At 41.4% G+C, this 13,927-nt stretch overlaps 1 protein-coding gene across 2 annotated transcripts; it reads left to right on the plus strand.

The window, feature by feature from the left end:
- Positions 1 to 969: 969 nt before the first annotated feature.
- On the plus strand, positions 970 to 13,379 carry ALDH8A1 (aldehyde dehydrogenase 8 family member A1). 2 transcript variants are annotated; one of them, XM_074537785.1, is made up of 8 exons: positions 970 to 1,290; positions 1,651 to 2,078; positions 6,088 to 6,235; positions 6,645 to 6,800; positions 8,525 to 8,674; positions 9,629 to 9,885; positions 10,715 to 10,876; positions 12,257 to 13,379. In XM_074537785.1, exons 2-8 carry the CDS (start codon positions 1,941 to 1,943, stop codon positions 12,707 to 12,709), a joined length of 1,464 nt encoding a protein of 487 aa, XP_074393886.1. In that variant the 5' UTR covers positions 970 to 1,290; positions 1,651 to 1,940; the 3' UTR covers positions 12,710 to 13,379. The 2 variants fall into 2 exon arrangements, with proteins under 2 accessions (XP_074393886.1, XP_074393887.1); XM_074537786.1 differs by lacking the exons at positions 970 to 1,290; positions 1,651 to 2,078 and adding an exon at positions 4,239 to 5,215.
- Positions 13,380 to 13,927: the final 548 nt, after the last annotated feature.

Here is a 13,927-nt window from a genome sequence, read left to right on the forward strand (position 1 = left end):
GAGCTGAAGCGCTCCCTCCAGAGCAATGGTCCAGGGGGTTAACTGAAGTACAGCTCTGTCCAGAGTAGTAAAGAACACAAAAATGCTATAGCTGTTATTTAGGTCACAGTCCTGTATGGTCTGTACCTACTCTTCCCACATTAGTGTTTTGGTAGGTAATTTTTTTTGTACTTAGGTGCTTTAGCCCCCATTCAGCAGCTACCTGCACTTGACCACATTGATGAATTGTACTGTTGACTGCATAGATATTTGTAGAGTATCAGCAATTCTTTGTATGGGAATTACTTTTGTAAAAGCTTATGAATCTGAAATACCTGAAAATTGTTACTGCCGAGTTTATGAATTACCACTATTTGTTATGTCTTTTTATAGACCAAAAATTACACTTAAATATTTACCAGTTTCAACATGCAACTGTGAAGGTTTAGGTGCCCTTGTTGGATTCCAGAGATTTATACTGCCAAGCTCCTACATTGAACCGGTTCCACTTGAGCTTGCCTTCAAACTTTGAAATGTTTAGGTTGCCCTGAAGTCAGGGGGCAGTTACAGTCTTCACTTCTAAGACTTGCATAAGTTCCTTATTGTTTATGGACAAGGAAGTGCAATACAGGGTGAACCTCTGATAATTCTTCTCACATATGTTTGCATTAAATTTTGAGGCTCACTTTTCTGTGCTGACTGAAAAGCTACTGCATGCTTTCCCAGTTTGCATCTTGGGAGAAGCAGAGGTATTACATAATCCAGTTTCAACGTGACTGCACTACCTTTCAACACAGACTTGAACTCTGCCCAGAGGTGCCACTTGGTTGAAGCATAAATGATCTGTTGTTGTGCAATAGAATCACATCACCTTTGTTCAATCAAAATGTGATTGCATGTTGATCCATGTGAAACTTGGTGGCTTGCCAGTTGTCTAGGATGCAAAACCTTCCTAAACTCCTGACTGAGATAGTCACAATCTCCTGGTGAGACCATACTGCTCTCTGGGTGTAGTGTTTTGAATATCTGTGGAGAACAAGGAGGTGGCATGCAATCTTAAAACAATTTGGTAATCCTTAGCATTGTCTTGGAGAAAATGTCTTTTACACAGTGCTTACTGAGCAGTTTAGGTTCTTGGGAAGTTAATTATAAAAAAATGGAAAAAACTAATTATATGTAAAAGGCTTCTCTGTAGTAAGTATGGAGTACTCTCTGGAGTACCTATGGAAGAGAAAGCATGACAGCCAGTGTCTTGTTTTTCCTGGGAGAAAAAACCTGATGAATTTCTGACAACATATAAGAGTGTACCAGGTAGGATTGTGCCTCTCAGCTGTTTGAATTGAGGGGTCACTCAGCTGTTTGTATTGTTTGATGTTTGGCAATATTGGTGAAAAAGAGTTTCTTAGTGCTTAAAATCTTTTGGTTTGATAGGTGCATTGGTTTTGGGGATACAGGGAAAAGTATTGATAGAACAATGAACATGAGCTGCAGACATGCTGGTCTGAAGTGTCTTTTGTCTGCTGACACTTAGAAGCAGGTTCCTGGCCAGATGTTTGAGTGTTGAATTATTTTGTTTAGTTGTTGCAAAATAATGTCTTCAAACTGTAACTTCAAAAACTGTAACAGGTAGAAATTCCCTGTCAAACCATCCTTTTTCTCTCTTTTTTTCAGTCCTTCACTTCCTACAGACAAGAGAAAAGCTGGTTGCCAGCAAGTGTGCTGTTCTTCCCTCCTTGCTTCAGCTCCTAGAAAAGAACCAAGTGTCACAGTAATACTAATTTTTTCCCGTTTGCTCTTTCCTGCTGTTGTTGCCAGGGTTTGTTCCCACTTGTAAACAAGTGGTGCAGGGAGCACGGAGAGATGGGGGAGGAGTTCGGACTCACTGTGCAAATACATACAGACATACTAATCTAAATTGATGCCTCGTTGAAAAAAATCACAGGTGAAGCAAACAGCCAACAATGGCTCACTCAAAGGCTCTCTTAGTGCTTGAAAACTTCATAGGTGGCAGATTTGTTCCTTGTTCCTCCTACATAGACTCCTATAATCCGTCCACCGGAGATGTCTATTGCAGGGTTCCAGACAGTGGCAAAGAAGAGGTGAGTACTATCCACATGGACAAAAAAGGGAAAAATGTTAAATGCATGTAACAATAACCTTTTGAGTGAGAGAGGCTGGAGGTGAGAGAACAGAAAAATGATGACTTCAATGCTTAAACAAGTAAATTCTTGGTTATATTATAGTATTGCATAATCCACTGCTGTGGCAGCAACTGCTGTCTTTTCTTTTTACATTTTACTATTAGAAAGTTATGGTCTGGATTCTAAGCTGGTGTGAATCAACAATGCTTCAGTAACTTGAATGGAGCTGCTTCAGCTCACATGGGGGAGATGCCTTGTGCATAAGTTCACAATAACACCCAGACAGACTGTAAATATAAACAATCTGTGAGAACAGTGTTTATTGATCTCTTCTGTAAATAAATTTAGAGGCACCATATGCAACTGTGTTCTCCCTTAGTGTCTTGATGATTTGCAGTTTTCATTTTAAAGGGTTTTTGGCTTGCTGTCTCTTCTCTGAAGATGGTAAAAAGCTTTCAGACCTCTCTGGTTTTGATATTAGCAGTTGGATATTCAGTGCCTGTGATGAGTGTGTTTCCTTATAACATACCCTGTCCTCTGCATCCATAGGGTTTCCAGGCCTTGTGCTCTCTACTGGGGAGAATGTTTCCTGGAACACTGTACTTATGGTGGATGGGGTGTATGGATCAGGTGTGGATGGGCAGTGATGTTCATCAGGGGAGCTGCAGTTTCATTGATGCTGCTTTATAAGGGGCCTACAAGTCCAAAATAGTGTTTCAGACTTAGTGAAGAGGAAAGTGACTGCACAAGCTTGGATGGCACAGAGGGCTTGTCCACTATATTGTCAAATGTGGACAGCATTTTGAAAATGTTTTTTAAAACAGACTACTACAGTGTGTAGGTGTTCCCTTTGCTTGCATTTCAGCCTTATTGACAGCTTCTCTCAGCAGAAACCTTTGCACTGCAGTTTCAACTGGGTAAATATTTGTTAGATGCTGATGACCAAGGGTTAAAGAGTAACAGGCTGAGTTTGTTGGAATATATCTGTGTAAGTTCATTCCATTCCTAATTATGCCTGAGAAGTTTACTCTTCAATGTGCAGATGCAAATCTTCCTGTCCATTCATTTGCAAAATCATTAAACCAGAGAGATCTGAGAATGCCAGAGGCTGCTGGTCACTCTAGAGATATAGTTCAAGCATCCTAAGAGCAATGCTTTTCTCTTTCAGCTTTCTGAGTCAGTGTTTGTGTGTAGCAATGGGAACCCAGTTTAAAGACCTGTAAATTTGGTGAGTGCTTTAGTCCTGCCTTTAGACAGCTGTACAAGAAGATTGTGCTCTGCAGAGCTGGCATCCGCTGAGGACTGAAGAAAATGCAATCACACACTACTTGAGCTTATCTAGAGATACCAAATAAGCATCTAGACCAGAGTTCAGCAAAGGACTCAGAGTGCTTGTTTCTAGCAAGGCTCAATGTCCAGTTGCATATTATCTTGGTAAATTTTCCTGGGAAATTAGGTGAAACAAGGAGAGACAGTGAGTTTGTTGCTGACCCTTGAGTTTAACACCAGGTCAGCTGCTGTGGCCATTTAAGCCACTTTCTGCCAAAAACATTGAATGCATTTTTTTTTAGGGGTTAGTTTGTTCCCCAGCTAGATACCTTAAATTCTACATAGCAGCACCACAGCAAGACTGGCAGGTGCCCTGTATATCCAAAAAACAGGCTGATGGGGACTAATTAGTGCTGGCAAATATCTGCTTTAAAAACAGTTATCTTTAAAGAACCTGGCTCCTGCACATCATCCCTTGCAAACATCTTGTCCTGAGGGCAGTTCAGCATGGGATATTTTGATAGCAACCTTTTATGATGGGTCTGGATTGTGTGTTGTTTCTCTGTGTCTGTCTCATGCAGAAGAGGAAAGCAGAAGGAAGTGTTTCAGACACAGGAGTTCATAGTTGAATTCTTATGTGTGCTTTCTTTGTGGCTTTACTTTCTTTGCTGGTTTTTGCTAGTCAAACTAAGTAATTGTTTAACCTTTGTATGCTTAGTTCTTTTCTACAAATCCCCTTTTTTCCTCTTATATTTTCTTAGATTAATCTACTGCCACTTAATTCCTTCCTTTGCTAGTTTTCACTTCTGCTGTTTGTGAAAAAGCAGTATTTTTGTCCTTCTTCTAAACCCACTGAAGGGTTAAAAATGCAGACAGTATTGACTATCTCCTCTCCTGGCAGCACCTGGTGGAAAAGGCCACAGATGAGCAGCACAGGATGGGAGGGTGGAAGAACAAGTTAATTAGTGAAGGTGCTATGGTTTCACAGAGGGTGAACGTTTTCAGGCTAGCATGGCATCTGCACTGGACTCTCTCAGGAAGCTGCAGTTCCCCTTTCCCAGGCCTGGTTTGGTCCTGCTTCAGCTGTTCAGTGGCTGACAGCCTGCTGCCATGGGCACTTGAGCAGGAGGTTGTTGAACTACAGTCGAAAGAGAAGAGTCTGGGTTTCTGAGCTTGGCCAGTGATCCATGCGACTCTCTGCATATTCGTTTAATTTCCCACCTTCCCCCCTGCACTGGTGGTGTTCTGGCTTTCAAACTCTGGGTGTTATTTTTACACGGCCCATAAATTCTGGTGTGTGTTGGAGGGGGAAGGAGAAGGGGTAGATAGAGTTTATTTTTTTGCTTGCTTGAAATTTCGTGCCCTCATTAGTAAAAAGTCTTTGGAGTACCTGTAAATTATTTTGTGATGGTTTTTATAAGACCTGTCACAATCTGAAGGAACAAATTCAGAACTCATTTTTGTGGAATTTGTGGAAAGGAGCTTCACTGACTTCATGGGAGCTATCAATATGGCAACATTCAGAGAGGTGATAATGGTCTGATCAATATTGCATCAGCATCCTCCTAGTTATTGATTTTGGCAGATTTCCAAAACTGAAGAAATTGTATGAGCAAAATTTTAGGAACACAGCTTTGACTAAACCACCACTTAGATGCATGCATTAGATTTTGGAAGTATGGCATAAGTGATACACAGGAAGCAAAAGCTGGGAAATTGGGCAGTTAATTAAAATATGGAAAGATATTGATGACCATCTTTAGTTAGTGTGAAACTGATAAACATGAAGAAGGAACTGCTTATAAATCAACAGATGAATGATGCAGGTAACTTCCACTTAAGAGTCCAGAGGAAATGACTGATGGGACAGAAAGCCTTCTGCTGAATTTTAATCCTTTGAAGATGGGTCTGCTTCAGAAAAGTGCTGGTAATCTACCACTACTAGGAAATGTCAGGCTGAAGGACTGTGCAGCTGTCATGTACGTCTCTAGCAAAATATTGATGGGAGTGGTGTGTATCTGTATAAATGCATATCATGATTCTTACCTCTAGGCTTTGTTAGGTGTCTGGTAAGAGAACTGACTAAACTCCCAGTGTTGAAAAAGGAACTTTATTTTTTTCTGTGAGGGCATTAATGGCTTTCTGGCTGTGATCAGGTAAGATAAAATTTTCCTCTGAGTGTCCATCCCTAAATATATTCTTAGTCCTTACTTGAACCAAATGGTGGAAATCAAGAGCTAGCAGAGCATCCAGCTTTTTATCATTGCCTGCTGTGGCTGAGGTCTTGTGTTGCAAGGATTGTGCATGTTTAGACTGAAGCTGCATTTGCTCTGGGGAGATTCTTGCTCTTTCCTCCATGAGAAAAAAGATTCTTTTTGTTTTGGCCAGTGGCACCTGCTGGTGCCAGTTGACCATTCCAGCATTTCTTCCAGGCTTGGAGCGTGGCCCACAAGTTGCTGTAATTTGGAGAAAAACAAGAATCCCAGTGGAAGTTTCTTTTCTAGATATTCTGTTTCAGTGACACTTCTTGAGTTATGAGGTAGTGTCTTGTAAACAATGGAGAAGCTCTAAGGCATTGTCATCTCCCCAGCAATGTGGTCTGGATTATAAGTCTCTGAAATATGAATTTATCTGCTGAGTGTTTAATATTTTCTTAAGCCTTTCATTAGCATTCACGATTGCTCTTTTGCTTTTTTAGGTGGAAGCTGCTGTCAAAGCTGCTAAAGATGCCTTCCCAATTTGGTCCTCAAAAAGTCCATTGGAAAGATCTCAGATCCTGAACAAATTGGCAGATCTGATTGAACATGACCTGGAAGCGTTTGCACAAGCAGAGTCAAAGGATCAGGGTAGGAACTGGAACTGTTGATCTCAAATAAGTGTGCCTTGTTGGATATTGAAATGGAGGATTTGGATGAAATTTTTTTTTATGGTACGAACTGTTGGAGCAAATTGGAGTAGATGTGCATGAACCTTGAGGAGGTATTGGATTTGGGATTCTTGGGTGATTCTTGCTTTTTGGAATTACCAACTTTGATTTCATTTGTCAGATATTTGGAATTACTAGAGGGAGCTGTTGTCATTGACTATGTTTGTACTGTGCTGGTGGTTAATTGGGCACAGGACAAAAGACATTCCCCAAAAGACACACAAATCAACTTTGAGAGACTATAAAGCAATTTATAGGTAACTTTAAAAAGTTAACTTAAAAAGTTTCTGTCCATGATGACAGTAGCATGTTTTTTTTTTTTGTTTCAGGAAAAACGATTACATTTGCCAGAACAGTGGACATCCCTCGGGCTGTGCACAACTTCCGATTCTTCGCCTCCTCCATCCTTCATCACGTCACAGAGTGCACCGAAATGCCAGCCATGGGCTGTGTGCACTACACCTCCAGGGCACCTGTGGGAGTTGGTATGATGATCCTCACGTGCTGAAAAGCTTGGCAGAATATCTGCCTCCGTAGGGGCTCAGCAAAGAGATTTTTGAAAACATTTATTATCCCTGAGTCATGTGCTAAACATGGCTTGTCTGCTAAAGCATCAGCAACTCCATGTAAAATCAGTTACGTGACTTCATGGCAAAAAAAAGAAAAAAAGACTGCATACCTAAAAAGCTTCATCTACTGCTCTCATCTTCACAGTCTCTCTTGTGTTTTGTCCATGTGTGTCTGTGGGTGAGCATTACAGCTGTGGGTCAGTGTGATGTGCAGAGCACTGAGCTCCTGCTCCAGCGGGGAGAGTGGGATCCCCCTCTCTTTTGGGAAAGCTGTAGTAGTCTGTGACCTGAGTGCACTTGGGTGAAGAAACTACTCTAGCTGGGGAATTGCTGAACTCAGCCACTAGTTGATGCTGCTGCTTCAAGAAATTAAGTGGTTGGCTTAGCTGAAAGGTAACAGTGTTGTAATGATTTCATTATTAGGTTATGTTATACATAATAGTATAATTAACATCTAACATTAAATATATGTGAGTTCTCCACATTTACACTTGCAGTACTTAAAATGTAAAATTGGCTAATTTAGAGGACCCTGTTAAAACTTTTCTTGAGCAGTGGAGAACGTGACTTTTTCTGGTAAAATTATTCTCATAAGGAAAAGTCCTTCACTCAATCTACTCCATCAAACAGAAAGAAATCCTGTGACTTTTGTAAGGAGTCACACATGACAATTACAGATTTTTTTTCATAATTTCTTATTAATATGTAAAGTGAAAATATTCCTAAAGGAAATTACTGAAAATAATTCTGGTCATTCAGCAATTCATGGGAACAACAGTTCATATAGTGATAAATGTTGGCACTCATAAATTAGACTAAAAGTTCTCTGGAAAATGTGTACTGTATGTTATACAGAGTTTGGTTAATATTAAAATTGAAAAATAAAAAACAGCTTTAAAGAGCAAGAGAAAGCAGGAATCTGATCTGAGCTGGCACATTCAGCCTGGAGAAGAGAATGCTTTTGGCAGACCTGCCAGAGAGCTTAAGAGAGAGGGACTTTTTACAAGGACATGTAGTGATAGGACAAGGGGCTTCAAACTGAACGAGTGTAGGTTTAGATGTTAGGAGGAAATTCTTTACTGTGAGGGTGATAAGGCACTGGTGCAGGTTGCCTGAAGAAATGGACAATGGCCCAATCCTGGCAGTGTTCAAGGCCAGGTTGGATGGGGCTTTGGGCAACATGGTTTAGTGAAAGATGTCTCAGGGGGGTTGGAACCAGCTCATCTTTAAGGACCCTCTCAACCCAAACCATTCTATAATTACTTTCACTTGCTCTTTGCTAACACAAAGTATTGCCTACAGACAAGTTGTTGCAAATTATTGTTATGGCTAACCTTGCATTAATGTTCCTGAAAAATACTAAAAAACTTCCTGAGAATATAAGATTCTGCCCTGAAGAAACAGCAAAACTTATTCAGAGAGTTCAGCTGATCCCTTTTAGAATCATTTGCACAGGTTTTTTAAGAAATTATCTCCCTGTCAGAAATGCTGCAAATTTATTGTACATATTGCCTGGAAATAAAAGCTATGACCAAATTCCCTTCGTAGATCTGAATTGGTGTATATAATTCTTGAGGTCAGAGAAATGAGTTTTGTATCCCAGCAGACTGACCTCCTGTCTTTGTGGTTTTGTTTTGTAGCTGGCTTAATCAGTCCTTGGAATTTGCCACTGTATTTGTTGACTTGGAAAATAGCTCCTGCCATTGCATGTGGAAATACTGTGGTTGCCAAGCCAAGTGAGATGACATCTGTCACAGCCTGGATGATGTGCAAACTCCTGGAAAAAGCAGGTAAGTCCTGTAGCATGCTAAGGAACAGGAATAGAATGGAAATGCTTGTCTGTGCACCAGGTTTTTTTTTAGTTGCAGAAATCAGAAGATGTTTAAAGGCTCTGGGAAAGACTGCTGTAGCTGAATGTTGCACTGGAGAACAAAAGGCTTTTTCTGTGCTCACACTATCCTGTCTCCCCAATCCAGCTGTTGCTCATTTTTTCCACTATCTTCTGATGGAAAGTTTTGCCCCTCCTGCACTCCATTTACAGATGTCATAAGTCTGTGGTGCAAGCAAAGGAGCCATGAGAGAATAAAGGAGTGAGAATCAGCTCTTAGTGAACTCTTCAGTTATTAGTGTCACTCTGTCATGGCTGTATTGGGTGCATTATTAATTAAAACTGGGAGAACAATTCCTTGTTCCCTGAATGACTGTACACTGCATCTCTGGTGATCCATGTCAGACAAGCTGGATTAGTGGGACTGCTTTTGTCATTAAACCCATGAGCCATAGAGCTGTCTAACACGTGCATTTCAGCTGCTACTGAAGTTAAGGGTTAGTGTTTTTCACCCTCGAGCTGCTGGTGACTTTCTAACTTCAGGGACAAAACAAAGTGAGGTGACACCCTCGGAGGGACAGGAGGGTACAATGACTGTGTGTCACTTTGGTTTTTTAAGATTTTCTAAGCCTTCTGATGTTGACATTCTTGTAGTGAGCTTTCTCACACACTTTCTGTAAATAACTCATTGTTTTGTATTCCTTTATGGAGGAGGAGAAAGCTGATAGACTGTTGGTTTGTCCAGTGTCATTGGAGAGGTGGCACTGTCACCCTCCAATCCACTGTCACTCTTAGGAAACTATAAATGTTAGAGTCAGAAAATAAACTTCCCTTTTTCTTCACCTTAAGAGCAGCGGTGTGCGCTTGTGTTCTTTCGTGTCCTATTGCAACAACCGTGCACCTTTGTTCCCATCAGGGGTGCCTCCTGGCGTGGTGAATGTCGTGTTTGGGACAGGGCCCAGGGCAGGAGAGGCCCTGGTGTGCCACCCCGATGTGCCCCTGATCTCCTTCACGGGCAGCACGCGGACGGCGCAGCGCATCACGGAGAGAAGCGCCCCGCACTGCAAGCGGCTCTCACTGGAGCTGGGAGGCAAGAACCCCGCCATCATCTTCGACGATGCTGACTTGAGCCAGTGCGTCCCCACCACCGTCAGGTCCAGCTTTGCCAACCAGGTGCCTCCCGCCCCTGTAACACACAAACCCCGCTGGCAGCAGGAGGGGTGCGTGCCTGAGGGCTTGTGTGCATGCTGCACCCGCCTTTGGATCTGGATCTCAAATTGTCAAGGTCTATTTCAAGATCGTGCTGGAGAAAATCCTAAGTAGGAAAATATGAAAAGGGTTTCATTATTCCACAAGGAAGGACACAGAGTAATAAAAGGCTCTTCTTTGTGCTCGCCATCAGAAGATAACAAGGTGTTATTACTCCTCTCAAAGCACATACATTTCTTATCTCTCAGGGAAGCAGCTGCTGTAAGTTCCAGTGTGTAAGAAAGTGGGAAGCTTGTTGATTTGTTAGAATTAAATTAGGGGACTTCCCCCGAAATTTTACCAACATTATTCTTCCCTCATCACCACCTTCAGGAGAGAGCACCGAAGCCAGGAAATTGTATCTGGGCAAATGTTAGAAAAATAGCTTGGTATCAGAGATTATCGGAAATGGAGAGCAATCATTCAGAGTTGGAAATCATGTTACCTATAAAAAATGTTGGAGAAGAAAACATGTAATTTATAAAATTAAATTTACTTATGGTAGTGATTGCATGATACTGATACAGTTTTGCCTTTTCCTTCTCCTTTTTTTTTTAATCTGGAAAAAAAATTCCCATTTTGCAGTGCTGGTTAATGTAGTTTTCACTCCTGAGGATGCAGGGACACGAGTGAACTGGCTAGTAATTCCTAATACATAGAAATTATGTAATTCCTAATACATAGGATTTATGTCAATAGTACAATGTAATATGAACCAATATTGATTTCTGGTTTGTTTCTTTCTTTTTGATAGGGTGAGATCTGTCTCTGCACCTCCAGGATCTTTGTTCAGAGGGGAATATACAGTGAGTTTTTGAAGAGGTTTGTGGCAGAGGCCAAGAAGTGGAAGACTGGGAATCCCTCAGATCTTACAATCGATGTGGGAGCACTAATAAGTAAAGAGCATCTAGAAAAGGTGATGCTACATGGAGTTTATTTGATTTCATCTCATCTTTTAGAGGGCTAAAAGGTAGTTTCAGGACTATGTGGGAAAGGATCTTGTCATCTCCAAGATCAGCTCTGAGGGATGATAACTCAAAGCCATTATAAGGTATCTTTTTAATAAGGTTTCTGTTGCTTGTGGTTTGGGATCATGTGATTACTCTGAAAAAAAATCAAACTCCCTGGGGAAAATAATTTAAAATGGCAAAAGAAAATTTACTCCTGTTTGAGTGGGATAATTATAACGTCTTCTAAGTCCTGAATTTATATTCACAAATCTTGGCGTTCAACAACATTTTCTTGGATTTTAATAGTGCATTTGATAATAAGTTAGTTAACAAGGTAAAAATTTTATTTTTATATCACTCTGGCAAATTCTGGCTTGTACAGAACAGTTTCCTAGAACTGTTTGCAGTAATTTGTAATGGTCTGTGTGTGGAGAGCAGCTGAGATGATGCACAGTTAAACACAGTTTGCTTTAGTGGCTTATATGAAATGAAAGGTGTCAGAGTTCAGGGAGAGCAGATACTTATATCCCAGAAATCTCTGACGCAAGAAGCAGACCAAAAAACCACAGAGTGAGAGAAAGCCAGATCTTTAATATGCTTCCCTGATGCCTCAGAAGGTTCTCCAGGTTCTCTTGTTCTGAAGAAGAGACCACTTCCTGAGGTCTTTGTAGCACCACAGAGAACTTCCAAGTTTTACCTACCAAGGTGCCTAAAAGAAGAAAAAGATAAGGAAGTCCTGTGGTATCTCTGTGGTCTTTCTGTAAGGAGGGAAACCAGGCAATGACTGCAGCACAGCAGAAGCAGATCAACAGTACAAGAACATGTGTTCAGGGTAGCAAGCTTATGGTAGCAGCAACCACAGAAACATCTTTAATCATTTATTGATGAGATTTTCTGTAGCATTCATGGCTTCATCATCCTAGTGGCATGCAAACATTCAAAAGCCCTGCCTTGAAGCAGGAAAATGCCACTGATTCCTTGGAGTAAATGAGTGAACCATGGCATGGGGTACATGGCAAACTGCTCCTGGGGAAATGGAGGGAGGCTCTAGAACCACTTGTATTTTCTCCAAGGGTCCTGCCCTTTTGACAGTACTTAGTGGGAAGGGCCAGCAGTGTTGTCTACTAGGATAGTAAGTGTTAGGAAAGAGCAAACAATTGCTTTTTTCAGCAAGAAATACACGGCTTTGCATGCAAAGAAGCATAACAACAAAATTGAGGGAATGCTGCCCTCTATTGCAAGAGGGCAGCATGTTCCAGCTGGAGTTGTTCAGGGGCTCCTTCTGATGTGTGAACCCTTGGGATTTGGTGTCCTTTAGCAGTGATGTTTTTCTGCTGCTTCCCCAGGTAAGGACCTATGTGAAGAAAGCCCAGGCTGAAGGAGCCAGAGTCCTCTGCGGAGAGGGAGTGGATCCTTTGGCCCTCCCACCTGGCAACCAGAAAGGCTATTTCATGTTGCCCACAGTTATTGCTGAAGTCAAGGACGAATCTTGTTGCATGCAAGAAGAGATCTTTGGTCCTGTGACATGTGTGGTACCATTTGATACAGAAGAGGAGGTGATCAGAAGAGCCAACGGTGTGAAGTACGGCTTGGCAGCCACGGTGTGGTCCGGCAACGTGGGGCGCGTTCACAGGGTGGCACACAGGCTGCAGTCTGGGCTGGTGTGGACCAACTGCTGGCTTGTGAGAGACCTGAACTTGCCATTTGGTGGGATGAAAGCCTCAGGCATAGGCAGGGAGGGAGCAAAGGATTCCTACGAGTTCTTCACTGAGGTCAAAACCATCACAATAAAGCACTGACATATGTCAACAGAAGTATTTTAGAGTGAAATAAATGACAGCAATTTAAGTTGCCTAAAATGGCTCCTTAGAATACAGGCTGCTATTGTGGCCATTCCTTTCTTGAACTTTGGTCAAGTAATATCAATGATAGCTGAGAATTATCATCCCAAATGCTAATGTTAAAGTCAGTTTTTCATGTTGAATGAGAAGGTCAGTGTGCACTCCACAATCAACCCATCCCAAGCCAGATGACTTGCCTGTCTTACACATCTGAAATCTTTTTGATATTTTTGATATTCATGCCTCAAAAATCTATCCCTTTAGGGCAGATTGGTGAAAGAGTATATGACAGTAGCTCTGGTTTGTGAATTACCTTGAGGGACAAAGTAGCAAGCACATGGTAAGACTGATATGGTAAAGGGGAATCAGCTCATTTTCGCTCTAAACAACGGGGTCCACACATCCACCCATGTTACATTTCACTGATATCAGACAAGGATTGATACTACACTACACTGAAAGCCTGAGGAACTACCTTTAACCAAGTGCTTGAAACCGTGGGGTCATGGCATTCTCTTGATATTCATGGAAACAGTAAATGTTTTAATTATAATCTTCTTTATGGTAGGGAGCTGAATCATTCTAATGCTTGTTCTCTGTTTTGAAATTAAAGCCTTTTGTCACTTCAGGACCTCAGTGATGGTGGTTTTTACATCCCAGCACAAAAATATGCTGCATCACAAACAGCATCACTCTTCATTAAGAGAACCCAGAATTTACTCCTGAGAGAATGAACTGTTGGAAATGTTTATCACCAAAATATAAAGCCACTTCCAACTCTTCCTCATTTGTTTGCAGAGATTTTTTAATCAGGTATCTCACTAACTTGTTTGCTTTCAACAAAAAGAGAGACTTGGATACACCTCCACATCTCTGGATGCCACCTGGTTGCAGGGCACCCCTAGCAGCCAGGTTGAAATTGTGGGCATTTGATGGATTTGGTACAAGAACCCCCAGTTGAAGGCACGCTAAGGAAATACGTAAAAATTATAGGCTTATTGAATTGATGTATTCTGAAGAAACATAAACATTTTATTTTGAAAATGCCTAGGTCTATTCATGACCATGTGGTGGCAGCAGAACACCTGCTTTGGTGTTTTTAATCACTCAGCTGGGAGGGGAATAAACAGCTATATAAGTGCATGCTTCATTCTGCTGATTTCTATTTACACATCC

The sequence above is a fragment of the Zonotrichia albicollis genome, chromosome 3, assembly GCF_047830755.1.
Source record: "Zonotrichia albicollis isolate bZonAlb1 chromosome 3, bZonAlb1.hap1, whole genome shotgun sequence".
In the NCBI taxonomy this organism is placed as follows: Eukaryota; Metazoa; Chordata; class Aves; order Passeriformes; family Passerellidae; genus Zonotrichia; species Zonotrichia albicollis.

What these genes read in the sequence shown, in the direction of transcription:
- ALDH8A1 (XM_074537785.1), top strand. Translation starts at nt 1,941, where the DNA reads ATGGCTCACTCAAAGGCTCTCTTAGTGCTTGAAAACTTCATAGGTGGC. An exon ending in CAAACTCCTGGAAAAAGCAG is followed by an intron (nt 8,675 to 9,628) that starts GTAAGTCCTGTA and finishes TGTTCCCATCAG; the next exon opens with GGGTGCCTCCTGGCGTGGTG. An exon ending in GGTCCAGCTTTGCCAACCAG is followed by an intron (nt 9,886 to 10,714) that starts GTGCCTCCCGCC and finishes TCTTTTTGATAG; the next exon opens with GGTGAGATCTGTCTCTGCAC.